General features: G+C 34.7%; 1 protein-coding gene across 1 annotated transcript in view; it reads left to right on the forward strand.

Moving 5' to 3' along the window:
* Nucleotides 1–372: 372 nt before the first annotated feature.
* Nucleotides 373–19,588, forward strand: part of LOC129257161 (uncharacterized) — a 32,123-nt gene continuing 12,907 nt past the window's right edge. Inside the window, exons 1-3 of the mRNA XM_064097151.1 lie at nucleotides 373–461; nucleotides 9,677–10,371; nucleotides 12,830–13,022. Of these exons, the coding sequence (XP_063953221.1) occupies nucleotides 10,196–10,371; nucleotides 12,830–13,022 (369 nt within the window). The 5' untranslated portion in view covers nucleotides 373–461; nucleotides 9,677–10,195. The remainder of the gene's footprint in view (nucleotides 462–9,676; nucleotides 10,372–12,829; nucleotides 13,023–19,588) is intronic.

Raw genomic sequence — 19,588 nt, forward strand, 5'->3', positions numbered from 1 at the left:
AAAATAAGCGAAACTTTGAAATGTCATAACTTTCTTATTTTACATCTGATTTTGATAAAAATTTTAACGCTATGAGGCTTGTTTGACTTCTTTCTATTGATATAAATCAACATTTTTTTAATGTGGTGGGCTTGATCTTTAATTTGAATTTAATTTTATTTCAATAATAATCAAATGGATATGATCTTAAGAGGAAGAAGAAAAAGAAGGAGAAGAAGAAGATGATGATGATGAAGAGGAAGAAGAAAAAGGAAAAAAGAAGAAGAAGAAGGAGAAGGAGAAGAAGAAGAAGAAGAAGAGAGTGAGGAGGAGGAAGAGGAAGATATGTGATTCTTAATTCAGGTACAACGCTTGGAGAGAAAGCTGTATGATGGCGTCCTAATTTTATATTCGACTAAAAAGGTCATGAGCGAAGCTATTTGTAAAACCAGAACGTGTTTGGAAAAGATATGGCACAAGAGGTGGGTAATTTCAAATAGTCAGGTCGAGATTTTCAAAAATGTGCTCAGAAAAAGTTCTTTAGGCATTTTGTGTTAATGCTGATTTATCCATCGTTTATGGTAATTCAGGGGTGCTGAATCCGAAAATGCTGTTTGCCAAACTTGATTCCGACGTTTTCATCGTCACATTGGCAAAAAACAAAATGGCGGCATTTTGAATGCGGTTTCCCCTTTTAAACAATTTGTATAGGTGATTATGTTTCAGAAATGTGCATGGGTCTATGCTATATTTTTTATACCAAGGGTTGTAAACATAAAGCATCCGATTGATTGATTCGTCAGCCATCTTTAATTCAAAGATGGCTGCCGTGATTCACAGCTGCTGATTGACAAATAATATATGGCCAAAATAATGTTTGATAATTTTTGGGAGATGCTGGCAAAATCACATCACAACTTTTACTCAATGTTCGCCGATTTTCCCTTGCCTGCATAGCAGAAGCAAGATATGGACGTTGCCTATCTGACGGCGGCAATGACTTTGGCGGCGGCGAAGTCAACATTAAATCTTAACCGAGGTTGAGTTTTTGAAATGTCATTAGGCCTACTTTTAGGGTATAATTATCTATTTCATGAAACTTAAGGTTAAACAAAATCTATTGAGACAGATTATAGTTTTAAAAAATGTCGTCCAGTGTACCTGGAAATCCAAGATAGCGTCCAAAACGACAGTCGTACGTTGTACTATCAACTCCAAAAATTAAAATAATCTATTGCTTGCTGCAGCGTCAACAAATTAGTTTATATTAAAAAGCTTGAAATGCATCAGGACATGTTGTTTACAAGATAGCCAGTGAGTGTGTCAGAGAATCCAAGATTACCTTCCGAAATGGCGTCAATAAAGGACATTGTAACTTTAATATGGTCCAAATTTATATAATATCCACCTAGTAAACGTAATTTGGGGACTCTCCCAAAAAGAAAAAAAAATGGTTCCAAGGGGAAAATTATATACATTGGAAAAAATTCAAGATTTTTAGTGGTAGAGATTGTCAAAAGATGCATGATGACTTAAAAAATGGTTGCTGTTTCTTTAAAAAATTGATGCAAAGTGCATATGCTGTCTACCTAAAGACATTTTTGTATCTTTCCCATGATTTCAAGGGTCAAATAATATAGGTTAAGACATATTGCAGGGATACGCTGTTGTCCAAAAATTGAAGAAGGCTCGCATAATTGCATTCAAATTGGCCATCATTGATACAAAAAATACAATACTTCATAATTTATATTATCCCATGTAGAACCATTATTTTGGTGTCTCTGTTATTGTGTTTAAGGCTCTTTAAATAAGTGTTACAAGGTACAAAATCAGGCGGTGGTGTAAAAACCTGAAAAAATAAACTTTAAAGATATATAGGGTACACTTTTACCATGTTTACCTAAAAAATACCGTTAGAAAGCTGATAAGTACTTAAAGACACATCATTTTAGTGTTTAGATATATTCTAAGTTTTCATGAGTAGGGAACAACTGTCATTTTACGCAATTTTAGAAGTCATTTTGGATTTTTATTTTTGAAAAAACGGAAAATTGACCATCCTTGTTACTTGTCCCGATGTATTATTTGAGCCTTCAAACCAAAATAGCGTATATAGACACCAAATATTTTTTTTTCACATAGCTATGACTATTTTTAACTTAATGGGACTCATTTTCGACGCATTTTTTTTTCTGAAGCCATCTTGGATTTTTGGACATACAGGACCACTGACTGTCCTTGTAACTTATCCTAATGTACATGATGTATTGCTTGAAGCTTTAAACAAAGGGTTAGACAACATAATCATATACCCCAGGCAGATATTAAACAATCTATGTCAGTTTTTAGGTAACAATAACCATATTAAACTCCATTTTTGGAAACCGTCTTTAATTTTTGGACATGGTGGACCACTGACTATCCTTGCAACTTGCCCGAATGTATTACTCGACCCTTTAAACCATGGATTAAACACCAAAATCATATAAGCCAGGCGGATATGAAACAAACTGTGTCGATTTTAACTTAACGACAGACATTTGATACTCCATTTTTGCAAACCATCTTGGATTTTTGGACATACAGGACCACTGACTGTCCTTGTAACTTGTCCCAACATATTACCTGGCCATTTAAACAAAGGGTTGGACAACATAATCATATACCCCTAGCAGATATTAAACAATCTATGTAAGTTATTTGGTAACAACAGTCATTGTAAACTCCAATTTTGGAAGCCATCTTGGATTTTTGGACATACTGGAACCACTGACTGTCCTTGTAACTTGTCCCAATGTAATATTTGACCCTTCGAACCACAGGTTATACACCAAAATCATATAAGCCAGGCGGATATGAAACAAACTGTGTCGATTTTAATCTGACGACAGACATTTAAGACTCCATTTTTGCAAACCATCTTGGATTTTTGGACATACAGGACCACTGACTGTCCTTGTAACTTGTCCCAACATATTACTTGACCATTTAAACCGTGGATTAGACACCAATATCATATTTCCCAGGCGGATATTAAACAAACTATGTCGGTTTTTAGGGTTTTTAGATAACAACAGTCATTTTAGGCTCGGATTTTGAAAGCCATCTAGGATTTTTGGACATAGTGGATCGCTGAATCTACTTGTAGTTTTCCCCAATATACTACTCGACCCTTAAAACCACCATTGAATAAAACCCAAATTAAAGACACTAAAGTAGGTAATAGATAAATTGTGAATTTTTAGGCTATGGCAGCCATTTTGGACGCCATCTTGGATTTCCAGGTACCTGGCGTGCTTCTGTTTACTCTACCTGTATCAGTAGACCTTTTACCACGTACACCATTGAATATGCATCGAAAATGGATGTCTAAGGTGGATAAAGAGTTGGATATGTTAATTTTCAGTGAATGGCGGCCATTTTAGACGCCATTTGAAAATAACCACTTTCCCGGATGCGGATTTTGAAAGATTTTTAGTAAGTTATTCCTGATATCAAATAGTACCAACAACAATTGAAAAATATTATTGTTGCAAGTTTTGGGGGTCAAAATAGAGCAAGAAGGGTGTAGAATTGCAGCCATATTGTTTTTGCCATTTTGAGGATTTTAACATTAAATTCAAGGTTGGCAAATAACATTATTTGGACTCAGCGCCCCCGAATTATGTTAAAACACTTCTTAATTCAGCATTAACACGATTTGCCTAAGGCAGTCTACTTTTCTCAAATCTGGACCTGACTAAAAGTCCATAAGTGGCTTACGAATTCTTCATTTGAAAATTAGTATAGGCGCTAATCGATTTTGAAAAGATACATTACGCGTTGGTAAAACATTCCTTAAGTTACGGATAACTATGATTATTTGATTAATGATAATGCAAAGTTCCAGAGGATTATTATATTTTGTTCATTAACCATTGTATGCCACCATACTACAGCTATGAATCGGAAATAAAAGATGGTCATCGTAGTGACCCTAGTATTAAAATAAAAATAATGTTAGAAAACATAATTGTATTAAAATAAAAATAATGTTAGAAAACATAATTGTTTTAAAGTTAAAATATAGGTGCCGGAAGCGGGTGGGGGCAGGGCAGTCGACCCCAAATCAATTTCTTGCCTCCTCGATGTTTGCCCCATTCAAATTTTGCACCCAATAACTGGAAAAAGGTGGAAGAAAAAGAAAACAAATATAAATAAAAGAAAATTGTAAAATACTTTCTGGATCTATCAAACTTTTTATTTCAAATGGATCCCCTTTTCTGGCTTGCTTGCGACTATTTAAAGTTTTTCGTTCGCTATGTAATGTCCCTTCCACCTATTTATTTATTTATTTTATTTCCAGGCAAAAGACAACAATGATATGTACAAGAGGAAGAAAATACCACCGACTAGTGCCTGAGGATGAGTAAAAGAAACAAAAAATAGTTTCTGTTATATGAAGCTCTCCTCACTGCGTCCATAAGCTACACTTCTACATAAGATTGTAAGGCGTCAGAGTACTAAAGCGTGCTTAGTATAATTTTCTGTATATTCTTGGCAAAATATTGTTATTTTATCATTAAACGTTCACATAAAAATGACACCGGAATAATTTCACCCATTTATTTCATCCATTGATCATTAATGGAAAGCCAATGACAGAAAGGTCAAGGTAAAGACGTGACACGTGGGTCGTGGAGGCACAATCCCTCTAAATTAAAACATAATAGGTACCGAAAACTGGGCTCAATATCTCTTATATTCATCATCGAAAGTGTGATGATTTTTTTAAATGTATTTTGCAGTTTGATAAGGGGGTTCATATATGATTCAAATTCCTATTAACAGATAGGGAACCAACTTTGTCAGAATATGATCATCGTTTTGATAGTGGCTCAACCAAATCTGTCAACTAAAAAAAGTCACCTTCAACCAGGACTTCCTGGCAGCCAACAGGATTTTCCTAATTTTTTTTAAACAGCTATTTGCACTATATAAAAAAAATGTTCAGTCTCAGACAAGATTGTCAACTAGGACCCTAACAGATTTTCTTTAAGAAAATAGACATAAAATATGAAATCAATGTACTGCTGTCTCGGAACTATATACTTTAATCTACTTTAAAGGATATGATAAAAAATACATATATCATGAACAAATTGTAAAGTGTGTTAAAACATTTTCAGTCCATCGTGTTTGTGTCTTAACAAATAAAACATGTTCAATGACGCTGTATTTAAACTATGGTCAGTGAAATGAAAGCATTTCTATTTTTCTTACTGGAGTTCAATTTTTGCCCCTCTCCGAATACATGCAAATGTGAGAGAGAGGAGAGAGGTGGGGAGAGAAAGGTAGATAAAAGAGGAACTGTAAATTTCAATTTTATAGTTTCCCGAAATATGTCGATTTTATCGGTCAAATCAGATATTCTAGTTGGTTATCAGAATTATTCAGACAGATAAGGAGTCAAGATCATAGGGAAACATGATCACTTGTTTTTTTTTTGTCATTGTTTAAGCTCCTGATTGTATCATTATTTGAGTGACCGTAAGGTTTCAAGTTCAGTTTATGACAATTTAGTGGTCAGTTCGATATCCTTTTAATTAGATTGTGGTCAAAATAACTTCCTATTTGTGGTCAGAACAGTTTGATAAACCACACTCGTCATGATCATGGCTGTAAATGAACTGAAGAAATAATGTCATGGACTCACCTGATTTCTACCTGTTGTTGTTCACATAAAAACAACTAAATACCAAAAAACAAGGAAGATGACTAGATGAAAGATCGGCTAGGTGCAACTAAATTTCAGTCATATTCTATTTCATCGTCTAATTTTAGTCGCTTAAGACTATGAAATGGTTGCATCCAGCTGACTATTAATCTAGTAATTTTAACCAGATTGTTTTCCGAGTGTATATAGCTCAATTACTGCCTGCTTCGACGCGATTCCATTGAATTACCATGATTATAGCAATGTTTATGTGTAAACCTGCAAAACCTATAAAAGCAGTTATTATGTTAAATGTTTTTTTGTATTAATAATAAAATTGTGCTGCTTATTTAATATGTGGAAAAAAAAAGACCAGAGCATGGTGAAAAAAAAAATCAGCAGCAGATCTCCCCACCCTATCCCGACGAGCAACATCAATCTTTAAATATCACCAGTTTGCATTTAAATTGACCAAAATATTATTTACCGCATGCCAGGTAAAATATAATTTCTGGACATATGATTCCATCACGTTTATCCACATTTCATAAAATCTTTTCAATTCACTCTCAGTGATCATTTTATATAGAGATGTAATTATTTTTTTTTACTGTAATCATAACAAGTCAGAATAATGTTACTAGAATTTACCCTCTATACTTCATAAAATTCAAATGAAATGAATTTAAATTCACATGGATATTATACAGAAAATAAAGACACAATTTACAATTTGGAGTGCACCTAAAACAAAATAGACTGCACATAGCGTAATGATTATGAGATAAAATGTTTCAGAACGCGAAGTATGGTATTTACTTTCACAGAAATCCCTTTAAATCTGACAGCGAATATTGAACAGAAAATGTTGACAAGAATATTAACAAAATGTCTCAAATCATATAAACATATACTTTACTCCCAATTGAGCAGCATGAACATATTTTTTACATTCTAATTATACTTGCGCAAGACTTACAAGCGTTTATTTAGGTGATGGGGACAAAAAAAATCTCCTGTAATAATTCAACAAGTTTGTTTGACCTCATAGAGGAACAAGATGCCTGTTTAAATCAAATATAAACATGAAGCCATAATTATTTCCAGTGAATCTTGTATTTCAACCGAATGCCCTATTGATCTCAGATCGTTAAACGGAACCATTATTTTCCGCTACACATCCGAATGATGAACTTATTTTCAGATCATGGACTCCCTGTCCTCAAAATTTTAAGCAACAATTCCCTTTTTGCCAACGTTAAATATTATGGTATTGTGTCGTTTTGTACGAATTCTCAAACGCAGATTAATCATTCATTTGAGCTATTGTGTTCTGAATTATGGTGTGAATAAAATCATGAATGGTGAGCTCAGATAAAAACATGGCAAAAGTATAATTTCCTTTGTGATAGCGTGGGGTTTTCTCGACTATAAATTGACAGTTTACGAGTTATCATCTTCGAATGTATATATATATATGCATTTTAAAAGAAATTTTATAATTCATGAGCATATAATGAACGAGGTATACGTAGGTACATAAATTAAAAATAAAATACTGATGCGAATACGAAATGGAAGCTGAAACTGTTTTGATTTTCTAACCTGAAAAGTGAAAATTTTAAGCACTTTTTTTATCATGAACAAGAAAGGTACGTTAACCAATAATTCATGCGAGCGCGAAGCGCGAGCTGAGTATTTTTCATATTTAGACCTGAAAACTGGACATTCTAAACACTTTTTGTAACCATGAACAGAATGGGTATCAAACTTTATGATAACTGAGTGAAAAACACGAGCTGAATTACTTTTTACTTTCAGACCTAAAATTGGACAGTTTAATGTTTAAACTGAAAGTATACGACCGCGATTCCTAACAAGATACTGAAAGCTGTACCGTACGTGCGAGCTGATTTTTTTTTTCAATTTCAAAACGGAATATCTTCAGCGACATTAAACTTCTCAATAAACAGGCAATGCGAGTGTGAAGCCAGTGTGAAAAATTGATATAGTAACTTTAGTTAAAGATTGTCTATTTTCAACCCTTTTCCTTCCTCTTCTCATTTTTCTTATTTTGCTTCTTTCTCCTCCCTCCTTTTTTCTCTCTCCTTTTCCCCTCTTTTTTTTGCGCGTCCATTAGGGGGGGGGGGGGGCGACCTCTGCGGCCCCCGGAAGGCCCGGATCCATGATCTGTATACAAATCAGTGCCCTAGATCCACCTATGATGTGTGATGCAGCAGAGATGGGTATACGGGCCGGGGTACTGGAGTGCTGCGTATGTTATACACATATATGGAAGCTTAAAAGTGCCTCCCAGATGTTCAGATAATAATCTTGTTATGTCTACATCCCTTAGAAAAAATGCCACGGACGAGATTTAGGATCTCGTCATGTCTAAATTCTGTGGGAGAGATGGTGAGAAGACAATATCTTGGATCTCTCACGTCTACATCCTGTGGAGGAGATGATCAGATGATAAGATCTTGGATCCATGATCATGTCATCCGATCCTCTCTTTTAAAAGATGTAGACATGACGAGTTACGAGATCATGACATCTGATCATTCTCTCCAACTGGATGTAGACATGACGAGATCCAAGATCTTGTCATCTGATCATCTCTCACATGGGATGTAGTCATGACGAGATCCAAGATCTAGCATCTGATCATCTCTCCAACGGGATGTAGACATGACAAGATCCAAGATCTTGTCATCATCCTTTCAAGGATTGTATACATGACGAGATGATTATCTGAAAATCTGGGTGACACTTTTAAGCTTTCCATAACCATATAAGCAGCATCACCTGGAAATCAGGTTGGTAAGTCAAAGTTAACAAATTTAACCCAAATTACCTTCATTTTAGAGTGAAAACTTTTTTTCCTCTCTCTCATCATTTTTTTTGGTTCCAAACCAGCACCCCCTCTTCAAAATTCGTTCCCTGGCCTGTTGTAGAGGTCATCAATCGCAAATTTAAGATACAAACATTTTGAAAAAGCTGCAAAATAGAATAAATCGAATTCCGTGATGTTTCTCAATTCAGGCCTATTTCAAGTTGACCAAATTCATTTCAATTACGACATGCCATTTACACCATTATAATACATATTATTTTCTCACTTTTATGAAACCACTCAGACACTATATATAGAGGGTGAAGGGTTTTGATATAGATTTTGTAATGGATTTTGACATTATTTCCAGAAAATAACATCATATTTCACTCTTTTCTCTTTCCATTTCTCTTTCATTTTTTTTTTTTTTTTTTTTTTTTTGGGGGGGGGGGGGGGGGGGCCAAGTCCCCATCTGTACGCCGCTAGTCGTGTATTAATCAAGCCGGGGTACCAGGGGTATAAAGTCCACTGGGAAATATAGTATCGCTCTGGCGGCTCTGCTCGTTTGTACAATAGACATGAAAAGGAATCATATTTGAATATAGGCATGTTATATCCTATTTTGATCACCCGAACTAGCAAACGAATGGACGGCCATGATCTTTTCGCTGAATACAGTAATAAAAAGAACATAGTTATTATTATATAGCTATGTCCTCGTAAAAGAATAATAACGTTCTTGGTGATTTATTCTAAAATATACAGTATTAATTTTATGTATTGGAGCACGTGGAGGAGACGAGGAGTTGTCTTTATCTGCGATGAAATTACCTTATATGCCCAATATGAAATCCCATATGGGTCTAGGTATAGTAATGACATATTTTACAACTTTGTAGGAAATTCGTAGTCTTACTTGCCGCATTTCGTTCAAAAATTAACCATTACCTTCTTTGGATATTGTTTTTTTGTATTCTCTAACAAAATTTTACTAGGGATTATGAATATTTAGTACTTTGATTCGAAGCATTAAAATATTGTGTAGGCCTATTTTGAAGTAGTACTGATCAGAATCCATAGCTAAACTTGATTTATTTCAAATCTACGTATTTTAGAGTGCAGATTTTCAAAATTACAAATAATTCTTGACTTTAATATTACAGGTCATGGATGATTGTTTGCAATTAGTAATGACGATTTTATAGGTACCCCTCCCTGGTATCATTCAGGATGTAACCTTGGACCGCATGAGGTCGCTCTCAAAATCACAATGCGTCTGTTTTCAAAATAATAGTAAAGCGGAAGAGCTGAACACTCTTGCATATCGCAAATCTAATGCAATACGCATGCGCAGAGGTGCTTCAACAAAAACCTCTAATATTCATTGAAGAAAGAAAAAAAATCAATTTCTGCGATCTGCTGCTATAAATGGCAAATGAATCGACGACATTGCTTCATTAGTTTGAGCATCAGTACCTGGTTTTGAGTCGTTATAGGCCGGGTGGAATTGTTCTGGAAACACCTTAACCGAACCAGTTTAATTAAGACTTCTTGTCGCTTTAAAAATAAGAGTTAAGGCCTATTTTTTTCAAGTAATCGAGCGAATCACAACTTGTGAGAACTTGCTAAGAAATCGTTTTATTGACTCTAAAAATCCAAACGTTGGACTTCAAAAAAGACGTATGGAAAATCCTATCTGCGGTTCCATGGAAGGGAAATCCGACCAGTGTTGTTCTTCCCGATCATCAGCATCGACTACCGTCGTCTGTGAGAAAGATCAAGTCCATTTCGACTACGGTCACTTCGATAGTCATCTCAACGACAAACTCATTCGAAACAACATGATGAACAAACACAGGTGCGTATACAGTTGTGTCTCGAGATGCGCGATTTTTAAAGATGATAGATTATAATTAGATTTATGTTTGAATAATTGGAAATATCACTTATCAATATCATCAAAAACCGAAATGTCAGTTGCCTAGGGGTGTCGATCCATTAATCGGATGGGGGGGGGGGGGCGCAAACGTGAAAGATAATTATGTCTAAAATCGTATTATAGATTTTCGACGCATACTGAGTGCGCCGAAAAATCGACAATTTTGTATGTTTAGTTAAATAGTATTTTTTCTCAAGCTGAATGGATTTATAGTGCTTTTATACTTTTTGAAACGTATATTTGCATTGTACATTACATATTTATTATCATTTATTTATCATTTTAGTTTTTTGGTGTGCAAATCGATATTCTTTCCCAAAAACATTTTCACTGGGGTATCGCCCTCCCCCCACCTGCACACCAGGATCGACACCCCTGCCCTTGCCATGTTGTGGTCAGTAGTTGTTTTTATAAACGCAGTTATCACTTTTGAGAGGGAAGACGTACTTCGTAATTGTAATCCCTTTCTACAGGCGAGAAAGATACTGCAATCAATTTTCCAAATTTTTATGCCATTATTCAGACAACATCGAAGACTAGAGTGGTATTGATATACATTCTGTGAAGGACAGGGTGACGACATTAATATTCGAACAGACTGGAGATGCGTAGGGGAGTGAAAAAAATAGTTTTCAAAAGTAGTTGATGAATAATGAATAGGTAAAAGGGCCTGAAACAGATGAAGAAAGTCCGAGGAGACGTCTTTCATGAAGATAGCCTAAGCGTGGGGAGAAGAAATGAAAGAAAGTAGATTAAAGATGGGGACGAGGGAGGACGGAAGAGAAGAAAGGGAAAATGGCTGAAAATGATCAGGACAAAAAGTAAGCAGCGTGCATCGTCTCGTCAGCTATGACAGAGTTACCGGAGAAGCAGTAGCGTACCTAGGATTTTCCACAGGGGGGCAAAACCGTCTGCCCAAAAATTTGACAAGCAAAAAAAAAAGGGTCTTCAATCACAAATATAGGATTTCGAACCAGAAAAAAAAAGCTCGTCAGTGGGGGCCAAAAAGGTATTCAAGCTCGTCAGGGGGGGGGGGGGCCAAAAAGGTCTTCAAGCTCGTCAGGGGGGGGGGGGCAAAAAAGTCTTCAAGCTCGTCAGGATGGGGGGGGGGGGGGGGCAAAAAAAGGTCTTCAAGCTCGTCAGGGGGGCAGGGATACGTCCTTTGCATGGGTTGAACATTTTGTCCAATTCTTATTCATTTTATTTTGTATTATTTTATGGGAAACACTCGCTGGATGATGAAAGTGGTCCACGTTGAACTATAGGGGGGGGGGGGAGAAGCTATCATTTTTCAAGTTCGCACAGCGGACATGGTGAAGAAGTCCATAACAATTTGTACAATAGACCCTACATCAGAGAAGAGATAATCATCATTGATTTGGATAGGTCTATCAGTTATGCGGTAAAAAGATTGATTAAGAGACCTGCGGGTCAAAGTGATTCAGTTTGCTTTTCGCCTCCCAGGCACAGGTGACGCCAAACAAATGATAATAATAATGGTAATGAACATATCACGTTTATCAATTTCAATTTATTTCAAATTTGTTAAATATATGTAAAATGCATCAGAATGTCACATTGTGTTGATCTATTCACGATAATCAAATAACTTAATAAGACCTCGATCTGGAATGATATCGAAAGAAAATGATAGAATATTGCAAAGATATTAACAGAAGAACAAGACAATCAAAGGGTGACCCCTATACTTTGAGAAAATTAAGGATAACTGTATATTTGAGCATTTCGCCAGCTAGGGGTCCGTTTATTAAAGAGTTACAACTATTGTAACTTTGCCATTATGAAAACTACCATGGTGGCTCAACAACCAATCAAATTAAGTTTTGCAATTCCCAAAATTGCAAAGGAACAATAGTTGTAACTCTTTATGAAAAAGACCGCAGAAATTCTTCACAATTTACCATGATATTAAAAAAGTTGATAACAATATAATTCATAACGGATATGTTCGAGTTTTTACGGTGATTTCATTGCTTCATGAGAGATTTATAACATTGATAAAAAATTTGGTTGATGCAAATACCCGTAACTTAAAAAACAATTAGAAGAGTTTTGAAAAAAAAATGAAATGTACAAGACAGCCACCTCAGTCCTTAAACGCGACTTTTAATCAGGGGGCCGTTTCATAAAGCTGTTCATAAGTTAAGAGTGACTTTAAGAACGACTGGTGAACCTTTCTTACGCGCTAAACCATCGCCAATGAATATACCATTTACCATAAGAAAGGATCACCAGTCGTTCTTATACAGTCGCTCTTAACTTGCGAACAGCTTTATGAAACACCCGCCTGGTGTAGATCACGCGGATGGTACTATTATATTCCATATAATTATATATAATTTTGTGATTTAAACAGGTGGCTATTACCATACTGTACAATAGCAGCTGTCTTTATTTCACTGGGAGCATTACTCGGAATGATTGCTGTTTACGTGGAGCTATGTCGGGCAAACTCTATCTTAATGACAAACAGGGAACTCATCCACGCTCAAGAAATGCAGGTGTTAAACCACACACATGCAATGGACCAGCTCAGAAACACAATGGAGGTATGTTTCATTAGATGTTTTAAACGAAGGATACGTTATATTGATACATTTTGTAATTATTTCAAAATAATAAGGCGTGAATGCTCGATGTGTTTCCATTGTTATCGGGGTTTTTACCTAGAATCCCTCATACCTTTTTTTAAGGTTTTACTTTTAACAAAGGTTTCAGTGCAGGGGCCGCATATTCAGTATTCTGCATTTAGTGTTTATTTGTGTCCAATGTGGTTCTGCGATAAATAGACTTTAATTATACTGAAAAGATAATGTATGTGTGCGTGTTTGTCCTTTGATTTTTTTAGGGAATGATTTCAATCAGAAGTATTTCTATTCTTTTACCATGTTCATGCTTTCTGATGCTCTCCTTTAGTACATTTTCTTATTAAAAATACATCGGCTTGGTGGGCCAAACATTATGGCTCAAGTTAAGAGTTCATTCAATGATTATTGATGTATGCTTGTTTTGGAGGCCCTTCCCCCTCATAATGTATATTATTTCTGAACTATCCTCCTGTAAGGCATCTTTCAACAACTGCGACCTATAAAATCTAAAATGATATAATTGACACAGTTTTACTCCGGAAAGGGAAACAATTCTTGTCACACTTTTGTGTTTAATAATTCTGCTGACCATCGATTATCCTCACTCTTTTCTCCTTCTTTTTCTTATATACAATACTTTCTGAAAAAATAGGCCTACTATAGTAAAAAAAATGCAAGAAAGATATTTTGCAGTTTATAGAAGGAAGAGGAAATTTATATGCTGACAATATCACAACCGGTTATGTATACGGTTAATTGGACTGTATCTCCTGCCGAATATCCGTAGTCGAGGTCTCGACGTCTTTCTTGATGACAACTGAAACTGATTTCACATCAAAAATTGAATTTATTCAACTTAATTCTTTGATCCAAAAGAGACATACCATTAACCGAAACTCGAAACAAAGGCTAACCAAAAAATAATCCAACATTTTGGTTAAGAAGTTGCTGACTGAATTTGTTGTGTGAAATTATAAATAAAACATGTTTTACCTCACATATTTACCGAAGAAATATGCTAGATTTCGTTTAAAGGTCAAGTCCTCTACAGAAAAATGTTGATTTGACGAAATAGCGAAAAATCAAACTAGCATAACACTGAAAATTTAATCAAAATTGGATGTAAAATAAGAAAGTTATGACATTTTAAAGTTTCGCTTATTTTTCACAAAACAGTGATATGCACAATTCAGTGACATGCAAATGAGACAGTCGATGATGTCCCTCACTCACTATTTCTTAAATTTTTTATTGTTTGAATTATACAATATTTCATTTTTACATATTTGACAATAAGGACCAACTTTGACTGAACCATATATTATTAAACAATGCTAATTCCACATGTTCAGGGAGGAATTAGTCATTGTTTCACTTGACAATGAGGAGAAAATTAGAATATTTCATAAAATAAAATACAAAGGAAATAGTGAGTGGATGATGTCATCAGTCTCCTCATTTGCATACCGACCAGGAGGTGCGTATAACGGTTTTGTGAAATTAAGCAAAACTTTAAAGTGTCATAACTTTCTTATTTTACAACCGATTTTGATGAAATTTTCAGTGTTATGCTTGTTGGATTTTTCTCTTTTTATTTGAAATAACTTTTTGTTGGGGTGGACTTGTCCTTTAAGCCAATGTTTTTTTTTTGTTAAATGAAAATGTCCAGAGTGTAAATGTGATTTATATACCCCCATCCAGAGTTTGGTACATGAGAAAAAGCGAATCACTTATGTTATGAAATCAAACATCATGGGCCAGGTAAACTAAACCAGTTTTTTCTAATACCCACAACAGTTTCCTTATTATTGGCCATTCTTGTTTTACTCGTGCCAAAAGAAACACACATACCTGATTACAGCTTTTTATATACTTTCGGGGAAACTATTGCATGGAAACAATAGTCATCTGTCACGTGACTCTCATTAAAACTAATATCTGGGACTGTTATATAAATTATACTAACAGGCTGAGGGATGGTAATATTTTTTTGAATTTCATTGTCAAGTAGTTAAGATAATTTGTTAGAAATAAGTATTATTTATGATGGGGAATGATCACACTAAAGAACTACCTTTGTTTTAGTCATTGTTGTAAATTTGAATAAAATTCACAATGTTTAAAATGAATATGACTTGTGTTTAAAAACCTATAATAAAATTGAATAATTTTATTGGTTTCAGAATTAATTTTCAAATCGGAAAGTATCATATTGATATCAAATTCAGTTTAAATCACAAAAGTAATATTTACTCGACGTCATAATACTTAAAAAAGAGCTAATGATAATTGTGATAGTGGAATCAGTACATTCATATGCAACCTTCGGCACAGGATAATACAGAGGAAATGTTTTGATGAAAAATTATAAGGATGACAATATCAAAATAAAACAATGCAAACATTGACACAATGTACGTAATATGCATATGCCGATTGATAACTGTTGATATTTAGACCGATTCGCTTATCAAAATCACCATCAAAATACAGAATATGAACCTTACGATAATCATTTTTTAATCAATATTCTCCACCCCCTCCTAAAAATGATGAGAAGAAAAAAATAACACTGAAAAGAACATCACCTGAGCAATGTCATAAAAGTTCATAAAGGGGATGCATGGGGTTGCGAAGTTAAGTTTGATATTATATGATCGCACTTGAATTCACAGTGGACAAAGTCGAAAGGTTTGACTCTGGTCAACCAACTTTGAACTGGTTTGGACCGATCTTTGCTATCAAAAGAATACGTTTAAATATGGGAATTATAATGTAGAGGATAAACATTTCCAGTACTTGATGCTATCCACCTGTTGCACAAAGTAATTGTGTTTCAGAAAGGAAGTGATTTTTTTCTGGTCAAAGAGCAGAAAGTGGACCAGAAATCAAGGTTAAGAACTTAGCGGTCGTTTATCTTTGCACTTGATTCATCATATCAAGATTAATTATGAAATCAATATGCATGCCTGCGTATAAGAAGTTGTGAAACCAAGGAAATAGGTTCACCAAGAAAGAAAGAAAGAAAGAACGAAAGAAAGAAAGAAAGAAAGAAAGAAAGAAAGAAAGAAAGAAAGAAAGAAAGAAAGAAAGAAAGAAAGAAAGAAAGAAAGAAAGAAAGAAAGAAAGAAAGAAAGAAAGAAAGAAAGAAAGAAAGAAAGAAAGAAAGAAAGAAAGAAAGAAAGAAAGAAAGAAAGAAAGAAAGAGAAAAAAAAAGAGGGAGAGAGAGAAAAAAGAAAGAAAGAAAGAAAGAAAGAGAGAAAAAAAAGAAAGAAAGAAAGAGAGAAAAAAGAAAGAAAGAAAGAAATAGAGAAAAACAGAAAGAAAGAAAGAAAGAAAGAAAGAAAGAAAGAAAAAAAGAAGAAAGAAAGAAAGAAAGAAAGAAAGATAGAAAGAAAAGGTCTTTGTGTATTGCGGAACATTACAAAGAGTCTTTATATAACCATTGGGGTGTAAAAAACACTCTTTTATATTTTTTGACGTGATTAGACATGAGGTATGAATAAATGAAGTTATATATATATTTTACATTATGTGGGTCTTTTGATGAATTTCTAGTACTAGTATATAATAGAACTGTATATATGTAGCTGAAAATTGTGTCAACCACCGCCCCTTCCGTCTTTTGACCGATATTCCAGAGCTACAATCACAAACTCAGATCATCAAAATAAAACATTTCGACATTTGATTGTTTTGATTCACCTGTCATTCTATCACAGCCAAGGGTATAGAAATGGAAATTGGGGGCAGGGTAGGGTGTCAACCCCACCCCGATGAATGCTAGCAGGATCCATGAGGGGTGGAGGGTATAGTGAAATGTGTGAGGAACAAGGGGGGGGGGGTGGCGAAACCAAAAGAACCCTCTCTCTTTGACATCATCATGCACGTTATTCCCTGTGTAAAGCCATTCTCCGCCCCTTTATCTGGCTTTAATATCATAGGTCCAAACAGAATAAATTACTTTCCACAAATTGCTAAATCAAACAATCACAGCCTGTCGACCCAGGTTAAATGGAATAGCATCTGTCAAAATAAGTTCAAAACTGGGCTGTCAAAATATTGATTCTTTTGTCTCTTTTTTTCCCGAGTAGTTCAAGTTTTGCTTACAGTCCCTGAGTAGAAAGGTTAATTATAAAAGTACTTTGGGAATAGAATCTACATTTTGATCAGAAATACAAAGTCTTAGTTTTCTCAACCTCTCTCCACCCCACCTCTCTGTCTCTCTCTCTCTCTCAAACAAAAACAACATGATGCACTATTTTAGTGCAGACTATAGTCAGAGAAATGAGGTTTATTTCCAATTCGTCTAATGCCAATTCGTCCAATTGCCAACTCGTCTACTATCATTTTGTGTACCATCAGTTCGTCCACTATCAACATGGTCTAATTTCCAATTCGTCCACTCACCATTTCGTCTACTTACCAGTTGGTCCAATAGCCATTTAGTCCATATACCATTTGGTCTAATTGGACTAAGTGTAATTGTGCAAAATGAATGAAAATGAAGTGGATATTAGACCAACTGGTAATGAGACGAAATGGTCAATGACTAAATGGTGATTAGACGAAGTGATGATTGGAACAAAATGGTTATTGGACCAAATGGTTTTTAGACGAAATGTTGATGGACAGAATGGCATAAACTCAATGAAAATATACCATGTGGTGAGTGGACGAGATGGCAGTAGACGAAATGGCAATTTACCGAAATGGATTAGCATATATTTTTAAAGTTAATTAAGAAACCACTGATTTTCTTTTTCATTTTGAGGCAAGTTTATTGTGAATATATATTACTACATTTCCTTGGCAATGAACACACATACAGTCACAAACAAAGACGAGTATGGAAGTCTATTATCTGCATGTTCTCCAACATATTAGGTGTGGACTATCGTTTAGCCTCATGTATAACCAATACAACCAATGATTAATTGACGATGCAGGCAAAATTTTCACTCGCTGAAAAATTGGAATCATGTCTACTCCAAAATGAATTAATCTTTAAAGCAGTCTTAAATGACTCACTATCAATTATAGGGATTAAGATATACATGTTGAGTGAAATGTCAGATTATCGTCAGTTTGAATAAGAAATTATGTTTTCTTTTTGGTATTTTTGTATCTACGAGACGTCAACATACTTAAGTTTAAATAACTAGAAATACCACATACCCCATCACATTTGCGATTAGAAAATACGTCCTGCGACATTTTCTGAAACCATTATCAAAATTATGAAAAAAATATCCCGGTATGATCGAAAATGACATCGATTACTGAAATTTAAAAAATGTATCAATCATTTTTAAAATCTGTTTTGAATGAATGCATCACTGTCCTCTTTAATAGTGACTCATTTAATTTCTCTTTCCATATTGGAAATAAATTAGTACATCAGGCAACATGCTGCTCTTTGTGTGAGAGTAGATTGCTCTGCATGTACCTCTCAATTTAATGGATAGACAGGGAATCTTCACTGATATGTCAAACAGACAGTTTTGGGGTCCCCATCGAGCTTTCCACACATTGAAGTCTTAATCATTCTCATCGATTTTCCTTCCAACTTGAAAATCACATTAAGAACAGTGTATACAAGTTGGTGAAGGCATCACCGACATCATCGCAATAACCCGCGAGCACTGGTGTTCGAAAAGAGACTGTTGTTAATTTTTTAGATAATTATGAATATGAAATGAAATAATTGAATAAAAAAAAATCAGAATATATTGGCAAACCGAAGAAGGAACAATACAATACGAAGTAAGACTCGAAAATAATGTTTGGTCTGTTACAAAATAGTCAAGAAAATAGTTTACTTGTAGATCGGCTGAATTATATTCATTCAATACCGGATTTAAAAATATATATATAAACCAAGTTTAGGATGATCATTAGTAAACTGCTCACCATTTTTGTTCGTAAAAAATATTTATGAATGCAACATCCTGCATGAATGGAAAGGCTGCTCCTTTTTGAGCGCATCATCCTATAACAACTTCCGATGATATAGAGACACATTAACAAAACAAAGATTATACATTGTCACTTTCAAAAAGATTATTTAATTTATAGATTTTGAATGAAAGGCCCTTAATGTTGTCTGTTTTTTTTTCTGTTTTAGAGGAGAATGCAGACTCCAAGCTTTTCTTCTCAGCATTCATCTCCATCTTCAAGATTTTTTCATAAAATGTCTATGATACTAATCTTGTTGGTTTTGATGAAACTTATACCCCTTTCATACTGCCCTCTTCATTTTTCACCGGCGAACTTCTCCGCCTCGCATTCCTCACTTCTCCGGCGAAGAAAAACATGTACCCTTTCGCACTGACATTTATTCCCCGGCGAAAGTCAACAGGCGATTGCAGAACAAACGAAAGAAAATTGTAAACATTACTTCTTACCTATTACAAAAAGATATCAAAAAAATTAATTACAACATATTTTGGAAGTATTACGATAAAACAAACAATATCACCTTGTTTTTATATTTTAGCGCATTTTATACATATAAAAAGTGCTTT

Source organism: Lytechinus pictus, chromosome 3 (genome assembly GCF_037042905.1).
Source record: "Lytechinus pictus isolate F3 Inbred chromosome 3, Lp3.0, whole genome shotgun sequence".
NCBI classification, from domain to species: Eukaryota; Metazoa; Echinodermata; class Echinoidea; order Temnopleuroida; family Toxopneustidae; genus Lytechinus; species Lytechinus pictus.